Source organism: Colius striatus, unplaced genomic scaffold, assembly GCF_028858725.1.
Source record: "Colius striatus isolate bColStr4 unplaced genomic scaffold, bColStr4.1.hap1 scaffold_46, whole genome shotgun sequence".
In the NCBI taxonomy this organism is placed as follows: Eukaryota; Metazoa; Chordata; class Aves; order Coliiformes; family Coliidae; genus Colius; species Colius striatus.
The window spans coordinates 889,112-915,501 of record NW_026908527.1 but is presented as its reverse complement, the minus strand read 5'-3'; the positions used below and the strand labels follow the sequence as shown (position 1 = coordinate 915,501).

At 51.0% G+C, this 26,390-nt stretch overlaps 1 protein-coding gene, 1 long non-coding RNA gene and 1 pseudogene across 2 annotated transcripts; 2 read left to right on the top strand and 1 right to left on the bottom strand.

Annotated features, from left to right (window-relative positions):
* The first annotated feature begins 13,814 nt into the window (after positions 1 to 13,814).
* LOC133629467 (DNA-(apurinic or apyrimidinic site) endonuclease-like) lies at positions 13,815 to 17,896 on the top strand (annotated as a pseudogene).
* Positions 17,897 to 22,485: 4,589 nt separating this feature from the next.
* Positions 22,486 to 24,191, bottom strand: LOC133629466 (protein NDRG2-like). The gene is made up of 6 exons (XM_062020095.1): positions 24,181 to 24,191; positions 23,964 to 24,015; positions 23,811 to 23,858; positions 23,304 to 23,339; positions 23,126 to 23,177; positions 22,486 to 22,769 (listed from the first exon to the last, which is right to left on the bottom strand). Exons 1-6 carry the CDS (start codon positions 24,189 to 24,191, stop codon positions 22,633 to 22,635), a joined length of 336 nt encoding a protein of 111 aa, XP_061876079.1. The 3' UTR covers positions 22,486 to 22,632.
* A 1,192-nt stretch (positions 24,192 to 25,383) lies between these two features.
* On the top strand, positions 25,384 to 26,179 carry LOC133629457 (uncharacterized). Its single transcript, XR_009821033.1, has 3 exons — positions 25,384 to 25,435; positions 25,541 to 25,588; positions 26,144 to 26,179. It is a non-coding gene; the product is annotated as an uncharacterized LOC133629457 (long non-coding RNA).
* Positions 26,180 to 26,390: the final 211 nt, after the last annotated feature.

The following is a 26,390-nucleotide window of genomic DNA, read 5'->3' as shown; positions in this document are numbered from 1 at the left end:
ACCTTCACCATTAGCTATGAGTGGGCATGATCTTGGGAGGGACTATGGCCAGGACAGCTGACCCAGGCTGACCAAGGAGATATTCCATACCCTATGACGTCAGCTCAGTATTATAAACTGGGGGAGAGGAGCAGGAAGGGGAGGCGAGATGCATTTCTGGCCTTCCCAAAGCAACCGCTACGCGTACCGCAGCCCTGCTTCTCGGGAGGTGGCCGGACATCGCTGCTGATGGGAAGTGCAGAGGAACAGCTTTATCTGCTTCTGCTTTGCTTCCCGCACGCGGCTTTGCTGCTTCTTTATTAAACTGCTTTTATCTCAACCCACGAGACTCCCATCTTATTTTCTCCCCTTCCCTGGCTTGCTGAGGAGGTGGGGGACCAAGTGGTGTGGTGGGCACCTGGCATCCAGCCAGGCTCAAACTACCACACCTACTTACCACTGTAGTTGTGGTCTGTGTACCTGCTTTCTTGTAGTGCCCAGACGCAGTTGCGTAACTTGTACCGGCAGCCTGTATTTTTCCAATGGGAGCTAAGCAGGCCAAGTGCATGGGATTGGAGATAACTGCCACAGGAAAGCAGCTGGAAATGTGACACAGTGCTGGCTGATAGACTACATGGGGACCTACTTACCACTGTAGTTGGGGTCTGTGTACCTGCTTTCTTGTAGTGTCCACACGCAGTGGCGTAACTTCTACTGGCAGCCTGTGTGTTTTCAATGGGAGCTGAGCAGGCCAAGTGCATGGGATTGGAGATAAGTCCCACAGGAAAGCAGCTGCAAATGTGACACAGTGCAAGATGATAGACTGCAATGGGACCTACTTACCACTATAGGTGGAGTCTGCCTTCCTGCTTTCTTGTAGCTCCCATACTCAGTGGTAGAACTTAACCGACAACATGTATTTTTTCAATGGGAGCTGAGGAGAAAAAGTGTGGTATCTAAGGTAGCTGCCACAGGAAAGCAGCTGCAAATGTCACACTGTGCTGGCTGATAGACTGCATGGGGACCTACTTACTACTGTAGCTGGGGTCTGCCTTCCTGCTTTCTTGTAACTCCCATACGCAGTGGTATAACTTCCACCGACAACATCTATTTTTTCAATGGGAGCTGAGCAGTCCAAGTGAGTGGGATTGAAGATAGCTCCCACACAAAAGCAGCTGCAAATGTGACACAGTGCTGGCTGATAGACATGGGGACATCACAGCACACGTGGACACTGCAACAGGATTCAGTGACATTGCCACACTTGTGGCAATTGCAGAGAGACTGTGTGACATCACAGCTTATCTGGGCACTGCTACAGTGCTGTGTGACGTCACAGCAGACATGGGCACGGCAACAGTGCTCTATAACATCACATCACATCTGGACGCTGCAACAGTGCTCTGTGACATCACAGCACATGTGGGAACTGCATCCAGGCTGTGTGACATCATAGAATCCTAGAATGGTAGGGGTTGGAACGGACCATTAGAGATCATCTAGACCAACCCCCTCCCCCACAATCAAGTTCACTTAGGTCAGGTCGCACAGGAACTTGTCCAGACTTGTGCTGAATCCTCCAAGAAAGGAGACTCCACAAGCCCTCTGGGCAGCCTGCTCCTGTTCTTTCTGTTCCACGGACGTTTGACATCACAGCACATCTGAACACTGCAACAGTGCTCTGTGACATCACAGGATGTGTGGGCCCTGTAACAGGGCTCTGTGACATCACAGCACTCCAGGGCACTGCAAGAGTGTTCTGTGACATCACAGCACAAATGGACATTGTTACAGTGCTCTGTGACCTGACAGCACATCTGGGTACTACAAGAGTGCTCTGTGACATCACAGCACAGATGTGCACTGTTACAGTGCACTGTGACATTACATCTGAGTACTCAATCACTGCTCTTACATATATCAGCAACACTGGGCTCTACAACAATGCTCTGTGACATCACAGCACATGTGTGACATGACAGCACATCTGGGCACTTCAATAGTGCTCTGAGACTTCATATAGTATCTGGGCACTGAAAAGACACTCTGGCATCACAGCAGACGTGGGTACTGCAGCAGTGCTCTGAAACATATCACAAGAGGACATTGCTACAGTGCTCTGTGATATCACAGCACATCTGGGAACTGCAACAGGGCTGTGTGACATTGCAGCACATCTGGGCAGTGCTACACTGCTCTGTGACATCATAGCATATCAAGGCACTGGAACGGGGCTGTGTGACATCACAGAACATCTGGACACTGCAACAAGTGTTTGACATCACATCACATCCAGACACTGTCGTGGGGTTCTGTGATGTCACATCACCACTGGACACTGTCACAGTGCTCTGTGACATCACAGCAGATGTGGGTACTCAATCACTGCTCTGATCTATAACAGCACATCTGGGCACTGCAACAGGGCTATATGACATCACTGCACATGTGGGCACTGCACCAGTTTCCTGTGAAATCATAGGACATCTGGGCACTGACATGTGTGATATCCAAGATCATTTGGGCATTGCAGAGAGACTCTGTGACACCACTGCACTTCTGAGTGCTGCAACAGTTCTCTGTGACATCACATATGGGTTCTGTGATGTCACATCACCACTGGGCACTGCAACAGTGCTCTGTGACATAACAAGACATCTGGGAACTCAATCACTGCTCTGATATATAACAGCGTATTTGGGCACTGCAACAGTGCTGTGTGACATCACAGGATGTCTGGACACTGCAACAGGTCTGTGACATCACAGCACATGTGGGCACTGCAACAGTGCTGTGTGACATCACAGCACATGTGGGCACTTCAACAGTTTCCTCTGAAATGACAGGACACCTGGGCACTGACGTGTGACATCCAAGATCACTTGGGCATTGCAGAGAGACTCTGTGACACCACAGCACTTCTGAGTGCTGAAACAGTTCTCTGTGACATCACATCTGGGAAGTGCAACAGGTCTGTAAACCTGGCTGTGTGACATCACAGCACATCTGGGAACTGCAGTGAGACTCTCTTACATACAGCACATCTGGGCACTGCAACAGGGCTCTGTGACATCACAGCACATGTGGGTACTGCAACAGGAGTCAGTGACATTGCAGCACATTTGGGAATTGCAGAGAGGCTGCGTGACATCACAACTCATCTGGGTACTGCTACAATGCTCTGTGACATCACAGCAGACGTGGGCACTGCAACAGTTCTCTATAACATCACATCAACTCTGGACGCTGCAACAGTGCTCTGTGACATCACAGTACATCTTGGTACTGCATCCAGGCTGTGTGACATCATAGAATCCTAGAATGGTAGGGGTTGGAACGGACCATTAGAGATCATCTAGACCAACCCTCTCCCCCATAATCAAGTTCATATACTGCACTTCGGAGTCTGTTCAGGGTTTTTTCCAAGAGGAAGTAAATACTTATACACATCTTGTTTTCCCATCACATGCATGTTTGGATTTGGTTCAGGAACCTCATAGGCTTTTCCATACATACTTACTGACATTCCACTTCGAGCTTTCACTCTTATTTTTGTAGCAATGCAAGTGGAAGTGCCTGAAGCCATTTCAATTTAGCGTCCTGACAGATTTTTCTAATCTCTCTTTTTAGGGTCTGATTCATTCTTTCCACTTTTCCACTCAATTGCTGTCTCCAAGGGGCATGTAAATCCCAGGAAATTCCTAGGACTTTGCTTACCTCTTGTACCACATTGGCCATGAGATGTGGTCCTCTGTCTGAAGATATTCCAAACCTTGGAATAATTTCTTGCAGGAGCCATTTAACTGTTTCCGTAGCCTGATTGGTGCGTCAGGGAAAGACTTCTGGCCATCCTGAAAAGGTGTCAACCCCAACCAACACATATTTATATCCATTGCATTTAGGTAATTCTGTAAAATCAATTTGCCAATAATCTCCTGGTTCCACTCCAGTTTTTATTTTGCCCATCTGTGCCCTTTTTTTTACTATTGGATTGTTCTTTAAACAAATTTCACATTTCACAATTACTCATTTGGCCATTTCCAACATTTGTATTGATATCACACTTTTCAGAAGCTGAGTCATAGCTTCTGCACCCCAATGACACTCCCTGTGCTTTGTTTGCAAAACCTCTCTCATGACTAAGGGAGGCAATACTACCTGACCTAAGGGAGGCAATACTACCTGACCTGTACTTGTCGTCCACCACCCTTCTGAATTTTTCTCTGCATTTAGTAACTCAGACAATTTCTCATCCTCCCCGGAATATTTTGGTGGCTCCTTAGGAAGCGCTACTGTTCTGGTGGGGATGATTGCCATTTGTGAGACTGTGTGTTGTGCTATTTTACTCTCCTTGAGTTCCCTGTCTGATGTACTTTACAGTGCATGATTGCTGCTTGAACTGGTTCCTGCACTGCCACTAACAGTTGCAAGATTTCCTTTTGATGCTTATTGTTTGTTCCCTGGGAAGACAGTCGTCCTCTTTCTTTCCACAGGGTGCCATGGACCTGACTACTCCAAAAGCATATTTTGAATCAGTCCAAATACTAACTCGTTTTCCTTTACTGAATTCCAAAGCACTTCTCAATGCAATCAGTTCTGCCTTCTGTGCAGAAGTTGTGCTTGACAATGCATTTGCTTCTATTATCATGTTTTCGGTTGTTACCACAAATCCTGCATGGCGAGTTCCATTCATGACAAAGCTGCTGCCACCTGTGAACAGTTCCCATTCCGGGTTTTCAAGAGGATCATCCTTCAGGTCCTCTCTGCTGGAATATGTATGTTCAATGGTTGCAATGCAGTCATGTTCCAGTTGTTGCTCTTCCTGTGAAGTGCTCAGAAACACTGCAGGATTTAGAAGATGAGTTGTTTTCAACACCACATCATCCTGCTCAGTGAGAATTACCTGGTATTTCATCATTTGGCTCGGGGATAACCAATGTCCCCCCTTTTGCTCTGAGACTGTGGTTACCATATGTGGGACATAGACTGTAACAGTCCTTCCCAAGGTCATCTTTCTTGCTTCTTGGATCAGTGTGACAGTGGCAGCTACTGCTTGCAGGCAAGAAGGTCATCCCTTGCTCGCCAAGTCCAGTTGTTTGGAAAAATATCCCACCAGTCTCTTCCAGCTTCCTAGTTTCTGTGTCAGAACTCCTAGAGACAAATGCTGGTTTTCGTGAACAAATAACTGAAAGTCTTTGGCTCAATCTGGCAAGTCTAAGGCTGGCGCTGTCAGCAGAGCTATTTTAAGCTTCCGGAAAGCTTCCTGCTGTTCTTTGCCCCATGTAAAAGGGTAGATTTTTGGGCTTCATATAATGGTTTGACTATAAGACCATAATCCATGATCCAGAGCCTGCACCATCCTGTCATTCCCAAAAATGCCCGTAACTCATGCACAGTGTGTGGCTCCAGAACAGCACAAATCACTTCCTTTCCATTTGTGCCCAGCCTCCGTTCTCCTTTTGAAATTTCAAGGCCCAAATAGATCACTGTTTGGCTGCTATTTGAGCTTTTTCTTTTGATACCTTGTACCCGTTTAATCCCCAAAAGTTTAAAAGTTCAATGGTTACCTGTATCCAGGCTGACCTTTCACTTGTGGCAATTAGGGTGTCATCCACATATTGGAGAAGCAGATGCTCTGGTCTCAGTTTCACTGTCGTTTCATTAGTCCAGAGTTCCAGTTCTTTTGCCAGTTGTCTTCCAAAGATAGTCGGGCTGTTCTTGAATCCTTGGGGTAGCCGTGTCCATGTTGACTGCACCTTGCATCCTGTTTGGGGGCTTTCCCACTCAAAAGCAAATAGTTTACGACTTTCCTTTTCCAAAGGGATACAAAAGAAAGCATCTTTTAAATCAAGCACTGTAAACCACTGATCATTTTCTCTCAGAGCTGTGAGTAAGGTATATAGATTTGCTACAACTGGATGTGTATCTTTCACAATCTGATTTATGGGCCTTAAGTCCTGAACTAACCTATACTCTCCATTCAATTTCCGTACTGGTAAAATAGGTGTGTTATCCTCTGACTGACATTCTTCTAGAATTTGATATTTCAGAAATTTGTCAATTGGTACTTTTAATCCTTGTTTTGCCTCAGGTTTTATTGGGTATTGTCTCACCCTGACTGATTTTACTTTTTTTTTTATTTCAATTTTTACTGGTTGTGTCAATTGTGATTTTCCTGGAATCTCAGTTTCCCACACCATTGGGATCGCTGCATTCTCCACTTCTGGAGGTAATTCTAGCACCTTTAGTTTTTCTTTTATCATCAATATTTGTCCTGTCTTTGATGCAAATATTTTTAGTAACAAGTCTCCCTTTTCAAAGACAATTTGTGCATTTAATTTAGGCAACAAGTCCCTCCCCATCAGGGGTATGGGACATTCTGGAACATACAAAAATTCATATGTTATCACTTTATTGCCAAATTGCAAATTTAAGGGTTGCAAAAATGGACCATTTTCCTCTTTCCCTGTGGTTGCCACAATATTTGCAGTTTTAGTTCCTTTTGTGCCTCTACATGTATTTAAAACTGAATGCATTACTCCCATGTTTATATTGGGTTCTGTTCTCTGTTGGGGTTTTTTTTCCTTTTTTTTGGTGGGGTTTTTTTCCTCTTTTGTTTTTTTTTTATCTTTCCAACTTTATCTGGATGCTCCTTATAGTATTGATCAGTTGATTTTTTCTCAGAGAATTAAATCAGAAGGTGAGAAAGGCACTTTCATGTGTACTGGCTCACCCTGCCCAACCCCTTGCCTTAATGGGGCAATTATATGCTGTTTGACTTTAGAATTTAAGGGGATCTTTAAGGTGGTTATTAAATGAGTACAGCATTGAGTGCTCATGGACACCAATGAGGAAGATTCTGTGTCAGAGTCCTCATTTTTCCACATTACTATTATCTGAACAGGGCTGGGAGCCCTCCCTAGAACCAGCCCTCCAGGATGTATCCTTGTCAGGTTGCTGGGTCCCTGTTCAGGTTCATGTTGGGGAGCGGGTAAGTGAGAGAGGGTGTATATATTGGAACAGATCTTCCCCCTTAAGGGTCAAATGTTTAAGACACATTTTTGCTGCAGTGCATGGGGAGCAATGGTTTTGAACCTTTTGTTTTTCTACTGTGAGTGACATTACCCAATTTGTTCATTCAGATTAAGGTCCTCTGGAGAGCCTGTTCCAGTGCTTCACCTTCCTCTTCCGCGGACGTTTGACATCACAGCACATCTGAACACTGCAACAGTGCTCTGTGACATCACAGGATGTGTGGGCCCTGTAACAGGGCTCTGTGACATCACAGCACTCCAGGGCACTGCAAGAGTGTTCTGTGACATCACAGCACAAATGGACATTGTTACAGTGCTCTGTGACCTTACAGCACATCTGGGCACTGCAAGAGTGCTCTGTGACATCACAGCAAATCTGGGAACTGCAGTGGGAGTCTATTACATCCAGCACATCTGGGCACTGCAAGAGTTCTCTGCGACATCACATCTGGGAACTGCAACAGGGCTGTGTGATATTGCAGCACATGTTGGTACTGCAACGGGGCTCTGTCATTGCAGCACATCTGGGAATTGCAGAGAAGCTGTGTGACATCACAGCTCATCTGGGCACTGCTACAGTGCTCTGTGACATCACATCACCTCTGGACGCTGCAACAGTGCTCCATGACATCACAGCACATGTGGGTACTGCATCCAGGCTGTGTGACATCATAGAATCCTAGAATGGTAGGGGTTGGAACGGACCATTAGAGATCATCTAGACCAACCCCCTCCTCCAGAATCAAGTTCACGTAGATCAGGTCGCACAGGAACGTGTCCAGGCTTGTGCTGAAGTCCTCCAAGGAAGGAGACTCCAAAAACCCTGTGGGCAGCCTGTTCCAGTGCTCCGTCTTCCTCTTCCGCGGACGTTTGACATCACAGCACAACTGAACACTGCAACAGTGCTCTGTGACATCACAGGACGTGTGGGCACTGTAACAGTGCTCTGTGACATCACAGCACAGGTGCGCACTGCAACAGGAGTGTGTAATACAACAGCCCATCTGGGCTTTGCAGCGGGGCTGTGTGACATGACAGCACTTTTGGGCACTGTAGCAGTGCTCTAAGACTTCACATCATATCTGGGCTCTGAAACGGGTTTCTGTGGCATCACAGCAGACGTTGTCACTGCAACAGTGCTCTGTGACATCACAGCACAACTAGGTACTGCAACACAGCTGTGTGACATTGCAGGAGATGTGGGCATTGCAGAGGATGTGCTGTGTGTATTGCATCACAGCACATCTGGGCACCACTACACTGCTCTGTGACATCATTGCTTATCTAGGCACTGGAATGGGGCTCTGTGACATCACATCACATCCGGACACTGCGGCAGTATTCTGTGACATCACATCACCTTTGGGCACAGCAACAGTGCTGTGTGACATCACAGGACGTCTGGGCACTGTAGCAGTGCTCTAAGGCTTCACATCATATCTGGGCACTGAAACAGGACTCTCTGACATCACAGCACATCTGGGCACTGCAACAGTGCTCTATAACATCTTATCTCAACTGCACACTGCTACAGTGCTCTGTGACATTACAAGACATCTGAGCACTCAATCACTGCTGTGATATATAACAGCATCACTAGGCACTGGCACGGTGCTCTGTGACATCACAGCACATCTGGGAAAGGCAGCAGTGCTCTGTGACATCACAGAACATGTGCACAGTGCAACAGGACTGTGTAACACAACAGCACATCTGGGCTTTGCAGCAGGACTGTGTGACCTTACAGCACATCTGGGCACTCCAATAGTGCTCTGTGACATCACAGGACGTCTGGGCACTGGACACACACTGCTCTGAGACTTCACATAGTATCTGGGCACTGAAACGAGACTCTGTCATCACAGCAGACGTGGGCACTGCAACAGTGCTCTGAAACATCCTATCACAAGGGGACATTGCTACAGTGCCTGTGAGATCACAGCACAAGTGGGAACTGCAGTGGTACTCTGTGACATCACAGCACATCTGGGCAGTGCTACACTGCTCCGTGACATCATAGCACATCTGGGCCCTGCAACAGTGCTCTGTGACATCATAGCACATCTGGGCCCTGCAACAGGGCCGTGTGACATCACAGCACATCTGGGCATGACAAGGGGGTGTGTGAAATCAGAGAACATCTAGGCACTACAACAGGACTGTGTGGCACAGCAATACATGTGGGCATTGCAGAGGATGTGCGGTGTGCGTCGCATCACAGCACATCTGGCAGTGCTACACTGCTCCGTGACATCATAGCATATCTAGGCACTGGAACGGGGCTGTAGGACATCACAGAAAATCTGGGCACTGCAACAAGAGTGTTTGACACCACATCACATCCAGACACTGCCGTGGGGTTCTGCGACGTCCTAGTACTAGGCAGTGCAACAGTGCTCTGTGACATCACAGCACATCTGGGAAAGGCAACAGTGCTCTGTGACATCATAAGACGTGTGCACTGCAATAGGACTATGTAACGCAACAGCACATCTGGGCTTTGCAGCAGGGCTGTGTGATTTGACAGCACATCTGGGCACTGCAATAGTGCTCTGTGACATCACAGGACGTCTGGACACTGGACACACAGTGCTCTGAGATTTCACATAGGATCTGGGCACTGAAATGAGACTCTGTGACATCATAGCAGACGAGGGCATGGCAACAGTTCTCTATAACATCACATCACCTCTGGATGCCTCAACAGTGCTCTGTGACATCACAGCACATCTGGGTACTGCATCTAGACTGTGTGACATCATAGAATCCTAGAGTGGTAGGGGTTGGAAGGGACCATTAGAGATCATCTAGAGCAACCCCCTCCCCCAGAATTCAGTTCACCTAGATCAGGTCGCACAAGAACGTGTCCAGGCTTGTGCTGAAATCCTCCAAGGAAGGAGACTCCACAAGCCCTCTGGGCAGCCTGTTCTGCAGGGTTTCTTTTTCTTTGTGCAGGGGTTCTTCTTTGTTGCGTGAAACGGGAGTGACCAGACACCAATCTGATGTGCATCAGCTCCAATTTATTGTCACATCATCATCACTTCTATACCTTTTCCAAATGCTGTGTACGTGCCACAATTCATGGCAAATAGTTAATACTAAGCATCACGTGCTATGCATAAGGCCTCAAAGTTTCATTTTTGTAACAACTTAAACACCAACCTCACTGTGTTTAAACACCATCCTTATTGTGCATAAAACATCAGCCTTATTGTGTCTAAAATATCATCCCATCTGTTCGGCCTTCAGTTAGTTTTCTCTCACACTATGGTTATGCTTACCTTACATTTAGTTACCTTTATATTATTGTTAGTTACATATGTTACAATTTATTAGTCAAGTACAAGCAATCATACAATGCTAAATTGAATGCTATATTCAGTCTTCTACCAATGCTTAGTTTAATGTCCTGTCCTATCTTCTTGCTTTGACCTTGTTTCTGTTACAATCTGCTGTTTCGGTTTTCCCCTTGCTCAAGCTTGCTATCACATAGACATTCCTTTCTGGCCTTTTTTGCTGTAGAAGGCAATTCAAAGACAAACTACAAACGTTCTCTATTTCTAACTGACTCCATAACATTCATTATAGCCCAGGTCCCAACAGTTACCTTAGCTGTTACCTTAACTACAAGACCCTGGTAAATGTATTTGTTAGGTTACCTTGGCTGTTACCTTAGTTGTAACTAAAACAAAGGGACTAATATCTGCATAATAAAGAAGTGCCTGCTAATCTGCATTCCTGTGTAGATAAGCTGCAGATCCCTCAACACCCCTGTACTCTATCAGTCAGCACTGTGCCACCTTTGCAACTGCTTTCCTGTGGGAGCTATCTCCAATCCCACTCACTTGGACTGCTCAGCTCCCATTGAAAAAATACATGCTGCCAGTAGAAATTACGCCACTGCGTCTGTGCACTACAAGAAAGCAGGAAGGCAGACCCCAGCTACAGTGGTACGTAGGTCCCTTTGTAATCTATCAGCCAGCGCTGTGTCACATTTGCACCTGCTTTCCTGTGGGAGCTATCTCCAATCCCAGGCACTTGGCCTGCTCAGCTCCCATTGAAAAAATACAGACTGCCTGTAAAAGTTACACCACTTCGTATGGGCACTACAAGAAAGCAGGAAGGCAGACCCCAGCTACAGTAGTAAGTAGGTCCCCATGCAGTCTATCAGCCAGCACGGTGTCACATTTGCAGCTGCTTCCCTGTGGGAGTTATCTCCAATGCCGAACACTAGGACTGCTCAGCTCCCATTGAAAAAATACATGCTGTCGGTAGAAGTTAGAATACTGAGTCTTGGAGCTACAAGGAAGCAGGAAGGAAGACTCCACCTACAGTGGTATGTAGGTCCCATTGTGGTCTATCAGCTTGCACTGTGCCACCTTTGAAGCTGCTTTCCTGTGGGAGTTATCTCCAATCCCACGCTCTGGCCTCGTTTTCTCCCTTTGAAAATACCGGCTGCCGTTAGATGTTACGCCTCTGCCTCTGGGAGCTACACGAAACAGGTACGCAGACCCCACCGACAGTAGTACATAGATCCCCATGTAGCCTAACAACCAACACTGTGCCACCTTTTCAGCTGCCTTCCTGTGGGAGCTATCTCCAATCGTGGTCACTTGACCTGCTCAGCTCCCAGTGTATAAATAAAAGTTGCCAGTAGAATTTACACCTCTGCGTGGTGGAGCGACAAAAAAGTAGCAAAGCAGACCACACCTACAGTGGTACGTTGTTCCCCATGAAACCTATTAGTCAGCACCATGCAACCTTTGCAGCTGCTTTCTTGTGGGAGCTCTCTGCAATCCCGCGCTCTCTGCCTGCTCAGCTCCCGTTTGAAATACAGTATGGTGGTAGAAGTTATATCACGGCGTCTGGGAAGTAAAGTAAGTACGCCTACCCCACCTACAGTGGTACGTAGGTCCCTGTGTAGCCTATCAGTCAGGACTGTGCAACCTTTGCAGCTCTTTCCTGTGCAGAAAATGAGGGAGAATGGACATGGATCTCAGGGTATAATGTTAGGTCTGTTGGGGCAAGGCAGCCTGAGCTCTAGTTATATGAATTTAATGCACAATCAAGACCAGAGTCAGAGCCATGGTTAAAGCAGTTGCTGTCATGTAGACAGCAGGCCGCTTTCTCTTCCTTCAAGGTCGGGCTGTTTTCAGCTAACGAGGTAACAGCCCAAGGTGGAAAACAACTACGGGGGAAAAACAAGATGGGAAAATGTGAGGGAGCTTGCTTATCGCAGAAACCGCAAGTAGGATGAGCTTAAGAATGTAATCTATTAGCTGCTGTTGCTGAGCTAGCTTTGAAGCTGCTGTGTATATAAGTTAGAGCCTGCTCTCAATGAAGAAGAAGATTTCTGCTATCACTCACATTGAGTAGGACTGATTTCTTCCCACCCAGCTGAGAATCGGACCCTGGGTTGATCGCCGCATGAAGTAGGCTTGGAGCTGGTTGTTCAGGCTTCGAGCCTGGGTTTTTCAGGCTTCGAGCCTGGGTTTCAGACTTCAAGTCTGGTTCATTTTTCAGGCCTCGACCCTGGGTTTTTCAGGCCAAGAGCCGAAAAATTCGCGGCACTCCCTGAACTTATACCATTGAGTATGGGAGCTACAAAAAAGCAGGAATGCAGACCTCAACTACAGTGATAAAGAGGTCCCCATGCAGTGTATCTGCCAGCACTGTGTCACATTTGCAGCTGCTTTCCTGTGGGAGCTATCTTCAATCCCACACTCTTTTTCACCTCATCTCCCATTGAAAAAATACATGTTGTCGGTTAAGTTATAGACTTATAGAGGGTGAGAGGCGCCAGTATAAACCAGTACAGACCAGTACGGGCCTGGTGGGGCTCCCAGTAACTCCCAGTTACCCCCAAACCACCTCCCAGTCCCTTCCAGTAGCTCCAAGTCACTCCCAGTAACCCAGAACCCCCTCTCTGTAGCTTCCAGTAACCCCAAAGCCCTTCCCAGTAGCTCCAAGGAGCTCCCAGTCAACCCAAAACCCCCTCCCAGTAACTCGCAGTGACTCCCAGTAGCTCCCAGTAACACCCAGTGACCCAAAACCCCTCTCCCAGTAGCTCCCAGTAACTCCCAGTGACCCCAAACCCCCTCTCAGTGACTCCCAGTAGCTCCCAGTGACTCCCAGTGACCCCAAATCTCCTCCCAGTGACTCCCAGTTGCTCCCAGTGACTCCCAGTGACCCCCAAACCCTCTCCCAGTCCCTCCCAGTAGCTTCCAGTGGCTTCCAGTGACGCCAAACCCCCTCCCAGTCCCTCCCAGTAGCTCCCAGTGACCCACAAACCCACTCCCAGTCCCTCCCAGTTGCTCCCAGTAACTCCCAGTGACCCACAAACCCCCTCCCAGTGACTCCCAGTGACTCTCAGTGATTCCAATCCCCCTCCCAGTAACTCCCAGTAGCTCCCAGTAACTCCCAGTGACCCCAACCCCCCCCAAACCACCCCAACCCTCTTCCCAGTCCCTCCCAGTAACTCCCAGTGCCCTCCCAGTACAAACCATACCAAGTGCCCCAAAACCACCCCAAATCCCCCTTAAACCACCCCAAACCCCCCCCAAACCACCCCAAACCCACCCCAATCCCCCTTCCCAGTCCCTCCCAGTAACTCCCAGTGCCCTCCCAGTACAAACCAGTACTGTCAAGTGCCCCAAAAACACTCCAAATCCCCCTTAAACCACCCCAAAACCACCCCAAACCACCCCAACCCCTCCCCAAACCACCCCAACCCCCTTCCCAGTCCCTCCCAGTAAGTTCCAGTGGCCTCCCAGTTTCTCCCAGTGACCTGTACGTGTCCCCCCCCCACCCCGGGACACGACGGAAGACGGGCGAAGGTTCAACTTCAAGGTGACGTCGTGGAACGTGGACGGTCTCAGGGCCTGGGTGAAGAAAGGAGGCCTGGAGGTGGGTTAAACTGGGCTGAAACTGGACCAGACTGGGGCGCCCCAGAGAAATGGGGCTGGACAGGACTCAAAAAGGGGGGATTTTGACCCAAAAATGGGGTGAAAAAGGTTCAAAATGGCAGCTGAAATGAGGGAAAATGGGGCAAAATGGAGCCAAAATGAGGCCAAAATGGGCCAAAATGAGCCCAAAATGGGTAAAAATGAGCCCAAAATGAAGCTAAAAATGGGTCTTGAAGTGGTTGAGAAGTTGGTTCAAAGGAAGGGAATGAAAATGGGCCAAAAATGAGGGATTTTGACCCAAAAATGAGGTGAAAAAGGCTCAAAATGGACCGGAAATGTGGTAAAATTGGGCAAAATGGAGCCAAAATGAGGCCAAAATGGGTCAAAATGAGTCCAAAATGGAGCTGAAAATGGGTCTTGAAGTGGTTGAGAAGTTGCTTCAAAGGAAGGGAATGAAAATGGGCCAAAAATGAGGGATTTTGACCCAAAAATGGGGTGAAAAAGGCTCAAAATGGGCCCAAAATCGGCCTGAAATGAGGTAAAATTGGGCAAAATGAGGCTAAAATGGGTCAAAATGAGCCCAAAACGGAGCTGAAAATGAAACTGAAAATGATTTAAAAATTGGTTAAAGAATGGAACATAAAATGAGCCAAAAATGGCCCAAAATAACCCCAAAATGCCTAAAAATGGCTCCAACAAAGGCCTAAAAATGGTGCCTGAAATGGATGCAAAAAGCCTTAAAAAAACACTTAAAAGTGACTCAAAATCACTCAAAATGACCCAAAATGACCCAGAAAAACCTCTTAAACACAGATTCAAAGAAATTACTCAAAAAATGACCCAAAAGTGCCTCAGAATGACCCAAAAATGCCTCAGAATGACCCACAAAGAGACACAAAATGGTGCCAGAAATGGATGCAAAAACGACTTTAAAAACCTCTTAAAAGTGACTCAAAATCACTCAAAATGACCCATAATGACCCAAAAACATCTCTTAAACACAGATTCAAAGAAATTACTCAAAAAATGACCCAAAAGTGCCTCAGAATGACCCAAAAATGCCTCAAAAACCCAACACAAAATGGTGCCAGAAATGGATGCAAAAAGGGCTTTAAAAACCACATAAAGTGACTCAAAATCACTCAAAATGACCCAAAATGACCCAAAAAAACCTCTTAAACACAGATCCAAAGAAATGACTCAAAAAATGACCCAAAAGTGCCTCTGAATGACCCAAAAATGCCTCAGAAACTCCCCACAAAGAGACACAAAATGGAGCCAGAAATGGATGAAAAAGGCCCTAAAAAACCACATAAAGTGACTCAAAATCACTCAAAAAGACCCAAAATGACCCCAAAAAACCCTCTTAAACACAGATCCAAAGAAATGACTCAGAAAATGACCCAAAAGTGCCTCAGAACGACCCAAAAATGCCTCAAAACCCCCCCACGAAATGGCGCCCGCCAAGAGACTCAACATGGCGCCTGAAACGGGCTCAAAACGGCCCCGAAACCGCCTCAAACCGCCCCAAAACCTCCCTTTCCCCCCCCCCCCAGCGGGTCCAGGCCGATGCCCCCGACGTCCTTTGCCTCCAGGAGACCAAATGTGGGGCCGAGTCGGTGCCAGAGGAGCTGCGGAGCCTCGGGGCCTTCCCTCACCAGCACAGCCCCAGCGACCGGCCCAGCTACAGCGGCGTGGGGCTGCTCAGCAGGACCAAACCCCTGGCTGTCACCTATGGCATGGGTGAGTAGCCAAAGCTGGGGCGCTGCTGGCCGTTTCCAGGCCCTGGGTGGCCGCCACAGGCTCGCGGGAGACATTTTGAGGACTTCAGTGGCCATTTGGGGGTCTCAGGAGCCATTTTGAGGCCTTAAGTGGCCATTTGGGGCCTTAAGTAGCCATTTTGAGGCCTTAAGTGGCCATTTGGGGCTCTCAGGAGCCATTTTGAGGCCTTAAGTGGCCATTTGGGGCTCTTAATGGCCACCAGAAGCTCTCAGGAGCCATTTTGAGGCCTTAAGTGCCATTTGGGGCCCTTCAGTGGCCATTTGGGGCCCTTTAGGAGCCATTTTTAGGCCTTAAGTGGCCATTTTGAGGCCTTAAGTGGCCATTTGGGGCCCTCAGGAGCCATTAAAGCCACGACAGTGACGTTTTAGACCTCTAAAGCCTCTTTTTAGGCCTCTAAAGTGACTCTTTAGGCCAGTAAAATGACTTTTTGGGCCAAAAAGTGACTTTTTGGGCCTCTAAATTGACTTTTTGGCCAGTAAAGTGACTTTTTAGGCCTCTAAAGTCCATTTTTGAGCCTCTAAAGCCCCTTTTTGACCTCTAAAGTGACTTTTTAGGCCTCTAAAGCCCCTTTTTGGGCAATAAAATGACTTTCTGAGCCATTAAAGTGACTCTTTAGACCTCTAAACCCTCTTTTTAGCTACTAAAGTGTCTTTTTAGGCCTCTAAAGTGACTTTTGGGACACTACAGTGACTTTTTGGCTACAAAAGGGACTTTTTAGGCCTCTAGAGCCCCTTTTTTGGCTACTAAAGTGACTTTTGGGAAAATACAGCGACTTTTTGGCTACAAAAGGGACTTTTTAGGCCTCTAGAGCCCCTTTTTGGCCACTAAAGTGACTTTTTGGGCCACTAAAGTGACTTTTTGGGCCTCTAAAATGACTTTTTGGCTACTAAAATGACTTTTTAGGCCTCTAAAGTCCATTTTTGGGCCACTCAAGTGAATTTTTGACCTCTAAAGTGACTTTTTAGGCCTCTAAAGCCCCTTTTTGACCTCTAAAGTGACTTTTTAGGCCTCTAAAGTGACTTTTTGGGCCTCTCAAGCCCCTTTTTAGGCCTCTAAATGTCTTTTTAGGCCATTAAAGTCCCTTTTGGCTACGAAAGTGACTTTTTAGACCTCTAAACCCTCTTTTTGAGCTGCTAAAGCCCCTTTTTGATCTCTAAAGCCCCTTTTTGGGCCCCTAAAGTGACTTTTTTGGCCACTAAACGACCTTTTTGGCTACTAAAGTGACTTTTTGAGCCACTAAAGTGTATTTTTAGGCCACTGGACCCCATTTTTGACCTCTAAAGTGACTTTTTGATCCTCTAAAGTGACTTTTTAGGCCTCTAAAGCCCCTTTTTGGCCACTAAAGTGACTTTTTGGGCCACTAAAGCCCCTTTTTGAGCTACTGAAGTCCCTTTTTAGGTACAAAAGTGACTTTTTAGGCCTCTAAAGTCCATTTTTGGGCCACTCAAGCCCCTTTCTGAGTCAATAAATCCCCTTCTTGACCTCTAAAGTGATTTTTCGTCTCTAAAGTCCCTTTTTAGGCCTCTAAAGTGACTTTTTGAGCCACTAAAGTGCCTTTTTAGGCCATCAAAGTTGATTTTTGAGGACTAAAGTGACTTTTTGGGCCTCTAGAGCCCCTTTTTGGGCCCCTAAAGCCCCTTTTTATCCCCGTCTGTGTGTCCCCTTGCCAGGTGACCCCGAGCTGGACGCCGAGGGCCACGTGCTGATGGCCGAGTTCCCTGCCCTGCGCGTCGTCTGCGTCTACGTGCCCAACTCCGGGCGAGGCCTGGGCCGCCTGAGCTTCTGGCAGGCCTGGGACGAGCGCTTCCGTCCTTCGTGTCCCAGCTGGACCGGTCCAAACCGGTCGCCATCTGCGGCGACCTCAACGTCGCCCACCAGCCCTTGGACCTGAGGAACCCGTCGGGGAACAAGAGGAGCCCCGGGTTCACGCGGGAGGAGCGGGAGACGTTCAGGGAGCTGCTGGGGGCCGGCTTCCTCGACAGCTTCCGGGTGTTTAACCCCTCGCTGCCCAACGCCTTCACCTTCTGGACCTACCTGAGCGGGGCCAGGGCCAGGAACGTGGGCTGGAGGCTGGATTACTGCCTGTGGTCCCAGAGCGGCAGGAAGGATCTGTGCGACAGCAGGATCGAGCAGCGGGCCCAGGGCAGCGACCACTGTCCCGTGGGGATCTACCTGGTGCTGGAGGGGGCAGGCTGAGCGGCAAAAATGGGGCGGGAATGGGGCAAAAATGGGTCAAAATGGAGGGAAATGGGGGGAAATGGGGCAGAAATGGGGCAAAATGGGGTGGAAATGAGGCAGAAATGGGTCAAAATGGGGGGAAATGGCTCAAAAATGGCTGAAAATGGGGGGAAATGGGTCAAAAATAGCTGCAATTGGGATAAAATTGGAGGATAATGCAATAAATGGGTCAAAAATGGGTCAAAATGGGTAAAAAATAGGGGAAAATGGAATAAATGGGGTCAAAAATGGGTCAAAAATGGGGGGAAATGAGTCGAAATGGGTCAAAAACGGGTCAAAAATGGCTGAAAGTGGGATAAAACTGGAGGATAATGCAATAAATGGGGTCAAAATGGGTCAAAAATGGCTGAAAGTGGGATAAAACTGGGGGACAATGAGATAAATGGGGTCAAAAGGGGTGAAAGGTGTGTGAGAGGTGAGTGCGAACAGCGTGTCCCGCTGTAAGCGAGGTCAGGGCCAGGAACGTGGGCTGGAGGCTGGTGAAATGGGTCGAAAATGGGGGGAAATGGGTCAAAATTTGGGGGAAAATGGGGGGAAATGGGGCAAAAATGGGTCAAAATGGGGGGAAATGGGTCGAAAATGGGTCAAAATGGCTGAAAATGAGAAATGGGTCAAAAATGGAGGGAAATGGGTCAAAAATGGGTCAAAATGGGGGGAAATGGGTCAAAAATGGGGGAAATGGGGCAAAAATGGGTCAAAAATGGCTGAAAATGGGGGGAAATGGGTCGAAAAAGGTCAAAAATGGCAGAAAATGAGATAAAATTGGAGGATAATGCAATAAATGGGGTTAAAATGGGTCAAAAATGGGGTAAAAATGGGTGAAAAATGGGGAGAAATGAGTCAAAATGGGTAAAAAATGGCTGAAAGTGGGATAAAATTGGAAGTTAATGGAATAAATGGGGTAAAAAATGTGTCAAAATTGGTCAAAACTGGCTGAAAATGGGATAAAATTGGGGGATAATGGAATAAATGGGTCAAAAATGGGTCAAAACTGGCTGAAAGTGGGATAAAAAATCAAAACCCCTTCCCAGTCCCTCCCAGTTCCCTTCAATTTGTCCCAGTCCCCTCCCAATTGATCCCAGTTCATCCCAGTCCCCTCCCACTTCCCTCCCAGTTCATCCCAGTTGCTCCCAGTTCCCTCCAGTTCCCCTCAGTTCCCTCCCAGTTCATCCCAGTCCCCTCCCAGTTGCTCCCAGCCCCCTCAGTCCCCCCAGCTCATCCCAGTTGCTCCCAGTTCCCTCCCAGTTGCTCCCAGTTCCCTCTCAGTGCCCTCCCAGCTCATCGCAGTTTATCCCAGTTCCCTCTCAGTTGCTCCCAGTTCCCTCCCAGTTGCTCCCAGTCCCTCCCAGTTGCTCCCAGTCCCTCCCAGTGCCCTCTCAGCTCATCCCAGTTGCTCCCAGTTCCCTCTCAGTGCCCTCCCAGTTCGTCCCAGTTCCCTCCCAGTTCCCTCCCAGCTCATCCCCGTCCCTCCCCAGTTCCCTCCCCAGTTCATCCCAGTTCCCTCCCATTCCCCCCCCGCCCCCCAGCCGCCGCTCCGCCTCTCAGCCAATCATCTCTCTTTAGTCCCGTTGCCGGGCAGACTCCACTCCCGTAGCAACCAATCAGTGCTCAGCGCCCTCCTCTCTCCGTCCAATCAGCGCCCGTGGCCGCGCTCTGGAGCAGGAGCCGCTCCCAGTTGCCTCCCAGTTCCCTCCCAGTTGCCTCCCAGGGCCAAAGGTCAGAGTCTGGGTAGGCTGCACATCCATTCTGAGGGGAAAAGTGGGGGTTTGGGGCAATTTGGGGGGATAAAATGTGCTTTTGTGGCAATTCTGAGGGGAAAAGTGGGGTTTTGGAGGAGTTTTGAGGTGAAAAGTGAGGTTTTGGGGCAATTCTGAGGGGAAAAGTGGGGTTTTGGAGGAGTTTTGAGGTGAAAAGTGAGGTTTTGGGGCAATTCTGAGGGGAAAAGTGGGGTTTTGGAGGAGTTTTGAGGGGAAAAGTGGGGGTTTGGGGTGTTTCTGAGGGGAAAAGTGGGGTTTTGAGGGGAAATGTGAGGTTTTGGGGCAATTTGGGGGGATAAAATGAGGTTTTGGGGTATTTCTGAGGGATAAAATGAGGGTTTGTGGCAATTCTGAGGGGAAAAGTGGGGTTTTGGTGGAGTTTTGATGTGAAAAGTGAGGATTTGGGGTATTTCTGAGGGGAAAACTGGGGTTTTAGGGTATTTCTGAGGGGAAAAGTGTGATTTGAGTGACATTTTGAGGGCAAAAGTGAGGTTTTGGGGTATTTCTGAGGCATAAAATGAGGGTTTGGGGCAATTCTGATGGGAAAAGTGGGGTTTTGGTGGAGTTTTGAGGGGAAAAGGGGGGTTTTGGGGTATTTCTGAGGGGAAAAGTGTGATTTGGGTAAAGTTTTGAGTGGAAAAGTGAGGTTTTGGGCTATTTCTGAGGGATAAAATGAGGTTTGGGGGCAATTCTGATAGGAAACGTGGGGTTTTGAGGAGAAAAGTGAGGTTTTGGGGCAATTTTGGGGGATAAAATGAGGATTTGGGGCAATTCTGAGGGGAAAAGTGGGGTTTGGGTGGAGTTTTGAGGTGAAAAGTGGGGTTTTGAGGCATTTCCGAGAGGAAAAAGTGAGGTTTTGGTGCAACTTGGTGTGTAAGAGTTCCAGTTTGGTGGGGTTTGGATGCAAGAGTCTCCCTAGTCCATCCCAGTTCAACCCAGTTGACACACTGGAGCGGCGGCTTTTATTGAGCGGCGGAAGGATCCGCGGGGAAAGGGGCCAAACCTCATTGGCGGAGGGATCCCATTGGGGCACATCTAGATCCGGCTCTGGGGGAGAAGGGTCCTCCAAAGCCCCAGTAGCTCCCAGTAACCCCCAAACCCCCTCCCAGTAACTACCAGTAACCCCCAAACCCCCTCCCAGTAACTCCCAGTAGCTCCCAGTTACCCCAAACTCCCTCCCAGTAGCCCCCAGTTACCCCAAACCCCCTCCCAGTAACTCCCAGTAGCCCCCAAAGCCCCTCCCAGTAACTACCAGTAACCCCCAAACCCCCTCCCAGTAACTCCCAGTAGCTCCCAGTTACCCCAAACTCCCTCCCGGTAGCCCCCAGTTACCCCAAACCCCCTCCCAGTAACTACCAGTAGCCCCCAAAGCCCCTCCCAGTAACTCCCAGTAGCTCCCAGTTACCCCAAACTCCCTCCCAGTAGCCCCCAGTTACCCCAAACCCCGTCCCAGTAACTCCCAGTAGCCCCCAAAGCCCCTCCCAGTAACTACCAGTAACCCCCAAACCCCCTCCCAGTAACTCCCAGTAGCTCCCAGTTACCCCAAACTCCCTCCCAGTAGCCCCCAGTTACCCCAAACCCCCTCCCAGTAACTACCAGTAGCCCCCAAAGCCCCTCCCAGTAACTCCCAGTAGCTCCCAGTTACCCCAAACTCCCTCCCAGTAGCCCCCAGTTACCCCAAACCCCGTCCCAGTAACTCCCAGTAGCCCCCAAAGCCCCTCCCAGTAACTACCAGTAACCCCCAAACCCCCTCCCAGTAACTCCCAGTAGCTCCCAGTTACCCCAAACTCCCTCCCAGTAGCCCCCAGTTACCCCAAACCCCCTCCCAGTAACTACCAGTAGCCCCCAAAGCCCCTCCCAGTAACTCCCAGTAGCTCCCAGTTACCCCAAACTCCCTCCCAGTAGCCCCCAGTTACCCCAAACCCCGTCCCAGTAACTCCCAGTAGCCCCCAAAGCCCCTCCCAGTAACTACCAGTAACCCCCAAACCCCCTCCCAGTAACTCCCAGTAGCTCCCAGTTACCCCAAACTCCCTCCCAGTAGCCCCCAGTTACCCCAAACCCCCTCCCAGTAACTACCAGTAGCCCCCAAAGCCCCTCCCAGTAACTCCCAGTAGCTCCCAGTTACCCCAAACTCCCTCCCAGTAGCCCCCAGTTACCTCAAACCCCCTCCAAGTAACTCCCAGTAGCCCCCAAAGCCCCTCCCAGTAGCTCCCAGTTACCCCAAACCCCCTCCCAGTAACTCCCAGTGACCCCAAACCCCTCCCAGTAAATCCCAGTAACCTCAAACCTCTTCCCAGTAGCTCCCAGTAAGCTCCAGACCCCTTCCCACTAATTCCCAGTACCTCCCAGTAACTCTCAGTTACCCCCAAACCCCCTCCCAGTAGCTCCCAGTAACCCCCAAACACCCTCCCAGTCGCTCCCAGTCGCTCCCAGTAACCCCAAACCCCCTCCCAGTCGCTCCCAGTAACCTCAAACCCCCTCCCAGTGACTCCCAGTAACCCCCAAACCCCTCCAAGTCCCTCCCAGTGACTTCCAGTAACTCCCAGTAACCCCCAAACCCCCTCCCAGTCGCTCCCAGTCGCTCCCAGTAACCCCAAACCCCCTCCCAGTCGCTCCCAGTAACCTCAAACCCCCTCCCAGTGACTCCCAGTAACCCCCAAACCCCCTCCCAGTCGCTCCCGGTCCCTCCCAAACCCCCTACCAGTGACTCGCAGTTACCCCCAACCCCCCTCCCAGTAACTCCCAGTGCCCCTCCCGTCTAGATCCGGCCGTCGGACGTTGGGCGGAAGGATCCGATCGCCTAAGCGGCGGCGGAAGGACCCGAGAGGTGACGGAAACACCCGAGACGTGACGGAAACACCCGAGAGGGGACGGAAGGAGCCGAAGCGCCGCCGGGTTCGGTTCGGGCGGTCCCTCCGTTACCGGGGAAGGGGCGGATCAAGGGCTCCCGGGTGCTCCCCCGACGCTGCCGCGGGACAGGGTTCGGCTCCGGCCCCGTTCGCCTTCGGCCGAGCCGGAACTGGCGACCGAAGCGGTTCGGGACCGGGACAAGCGAGTCACGGTGGACGCGGCCACTGCCGGGAGGGGAGACACCGCGCTTTAACCCCGCCCACCGCCCCGCCTCGGCCAATCGGCGCGCGTCTGTCCGCGCCTCAGCCAATCAGATGGCGAGGCACCGCGGAGCTTGGCCCCGCCCAGCCGCTGCACCGTTCCATTCAACCCAGGAAGGGGGGGGGGTGCGACTTAATTAATCGCTAATTAAAGGGTTAATTAAGGCGCGGGGGAAGGTCGTTAGGCTCCGAACACTCCCCCCCACCGTTAATTAGCTCCGCGGTGATTCTGGTGAATGAAGTGCCCCCAACCCCCTCCTTAACGAGCCCTTCGTTAATCGCGCTAATTAAGGCCGCTAATTAGCTCATTAGCCAGTCACTGTAGCCCATCCCCTGCACAAAGTACTTGAAGGCCTCGGTCAGCTTGGCTGGCTGCAAGCGGGGAGGGGGCGTGGTCACGTGACGTCACAGGGGCGCGGCTTGGGCGTGGCCACCCCCCTTCTCTGTCAGGCCACGCCCACGCCGTAAGCCACCCCCCCACATTCCCCCCCCCTTTACCTGGGTGAGTTGGGGTTGGCCGCCCCCGTCTGCCATCTGGGGAGGGCAAAGGGGGCACTGGGAGTTACTGGGAGGGACTGGGAAGGGGGGGTTGGGGGTGACTGGGAGGAGCTGGGAGGGGGTTTGGGGGTTACTGGGAAAGACTGGGAGGAGCTGGGAGGGGGTTTGGGGTTACTGGGAAGGACTGGGAGGAGCTGGGAGGGGGTTTGGGATATACTGGGACGGGCTGGGAGGGACTGGGAGAGGGTTCGGGCTCACTGGGAGGGACTGGGAGGAGGTGGGAGAGGTTTTGGGGGCACTGGGAGGAGCTGGGAGGGGAGCTGAGGGTGACTGGGAGCTACTGGGAGTTACTGGGAGACACTGGAGGAGGTTGGGGGTAACTGGGAGTTACTGGGACTCACTGAGAGATACTGGGAGGGGGTTTGGGGGTCACTGGGAGTCACTGGGACAGGTTTGGGGGTCACTGGGAGGCACTGGGAGTACCTGGGGTCAGAGGTCAAAGGTCACCTTGAGGAAGGAAGTTTGGGTCGGGTCGAGCTTGACAATACACTCCACCTGGGGGGGGAGGGGCAAAGGGGAGAGGGCGGGGCCTAATGGGGTAATGGAGGGGTCACAGCGTGTGGCCACGCCCCCCACCCCCCAACGCCACCCAAAACTCACCACGGAGTCCTCGTCAGGGGAGTTCTCACCGACCACCAAAAGCACGGGGCAGCTAGAGGGGTCAGGGGGTCACCACGGGGTCACGGGGTAAACGGGAGGTCACGGGGTCACGGTGGGGTCACAGGGAGGTCACAGGGTCAGGGGGATGTCGTGGGGTCACGTAAGGCCATGGGGCAAGGAGGGGTGAAAGGGGCAAAAGGAGGTCATGAGGGCTCACAGAGGGGTCATGGAGGGGTCACCAGGAGGTCAGGGGGTCATCGCAGGGTCACAGGATCAAGGGGAGGTCGTGGGGTCATGTAGGGTCATGGGGCAATGGGGGGTTATGAGGGCATCACACAATAAGGAGGGGTCACAGAGTAATCATGTGCGGTGATATAACTTAACCCACAACATGTATTTTTTCAGTTATACCACTGAGTATGGGAGCTACAAGAAAGCAGGAAGGCAGACCCCAGCTACAGTAGTAAGTAGGTCCCCATGCAGTCTATCAGCCAGCATGGTGTCACATTTGCAGCTGCTTTCCTGTGGGAGCTATCTTCATACCCACTCACTTGGACTGCTCAGCTCCCTTTCAAATAACACATGCCCCCTCTTAACTTACACCACAGCGTATGGGAGCTGTGGAGAGGCCAGGTGTGTTTAACCCCTTCCCAGCCGCGGGGATCTGAGGCTGCAGCGCAGTGGCGCCAGCAGCCTGCAGTGAGTCACCCCTGACCTCTGACTCCTCCTGTGACCCCCTTGTGACCCCCGGTGACCCCAGGACCCCCCTTGACCCCTCCATGACCCATGACCCTTCATGACCCCTCTTACTCTCTGTGACCCCCATGACTCATCCAGGATCCCTTAGTGACCCCGATGACCCCTCCATGACCCTCCTTTTCCCTCTGTGACCCCATGACCCCTCCATGACCCCATGACCTTTTTGTGACCCCTCATGACCCCCCCACGCCTCCTGTGACCCCACACATCCCCTATGACCCCCCTTGCCCCTGTGACCCCTCTTTGCCCTATGACCCTATGTGACCCCATGACCTCTCCCTGACCCTGTGACCCCTCCGTGACCCCACCGTGACCCCACCGTGACCCCATGACCCTTCAATCAACGCACATGATTACTCTGTGACCCCTCCTTATTGTGTGACGCTCTCATAACCCCCCATTGCCCCATGACCCTACATGACCCCACGACCTCCCCTTGATCCTGTGACCCTGCGATGACCCCGTGACCTCCCGGTGACCCCTCCATGACCCCTCTGTGAGCCCTCATGACCTCCTTTTGCCCCTTTCACCCCTCCTGGCCCCGTGGCCTTACGTGACCCCACGACATCCCCCTGACCCTGTGATTTCCCTGTGACCCCGCTGTGACCCCGTGACCCCCCGTTTACCCCGTGACCCCGTGGTGACCCCCTGACCCCTCTAGCTGCCCCGTGCTTTTGGTGGTCGGTGAGAACTCCCCTGACGAGGACACCGTGGTGAGTTTTGGGTGGCGTTGGGGGGTGGGGGGCGTGGCCACATGCTGTGACCCCTCCATTACCCCGTTAAGCCCCGCCCTCTCCCCTTTGCCCCTCCCCCCCCAGGTGGAGTGTATTGTCAAGCTCGACCCGACCCAAACTTCCTTCCTCAAGGTGACCTTTGACCTCTGACCCCAGGCACTCCCAGTGCCTCCCAGTGACCCCCAAACCTGTCCCAGTGACTCCCAGTAACCCGCAAACCCCCTCCCAGTAACTCCCAGTTACCCAAAATCCATTCCAAGTGACTCCCAGTAACTCCCAGTGACCCCCAAACCCCCTCCCAGTATCTCTCAGTGAGTCCCAGTGACTCCCAGTTACCCCCAACCCCCTCCAGTGTCTCCCAGTGACTCCCAGTAACTCCCAGTAGCTCCCAGTCACCCCCAGCTCCCCTCCCAGCTCCTCCCAGTGCCCCCAAAACCTCTCCCACCTCCTCCCAGTCCCTCCCAGTGAGCCCAAACCCTCTCCCAGTCCCTCCCAGCCCGTCCCAGTATATCCCAAACCCCCTCCCAGCTCCTCCCAGTCCTTCCCAGTAACCCCAAACCCCCTCCCAGCTCCTCCCAGTCCTTTCCAGTAACCCCCAAACCCCCTCCCAGTAACTCCCAGTCACCCCCAACCCCCCCCCTTCCCAGTCCCTCCCAGTAACTCCCAGTGCCCCCTTTGCCCCCTCAGATGGCAGACAGGGGCGGCCAACCCCAACTCACCCAGGTAAAGGGGGGGGGAATGTGGGGGGGGTGGCTTACGGCGTGGGCGTGGCCTGACAGAAGGTGTGGCCACGCCCAAGCCGCGCCCCTTTGTGACGCACGCCATCTGATTGGCTGAGGCGCGGACAGACGCGCGCCGATTGGCCGAGGCGGGGGCGGTGGGCGGGGTTAAAGCGCGGTGTCTCCCCTCCCGGCAGTGCCCGCGTCCACCGTGA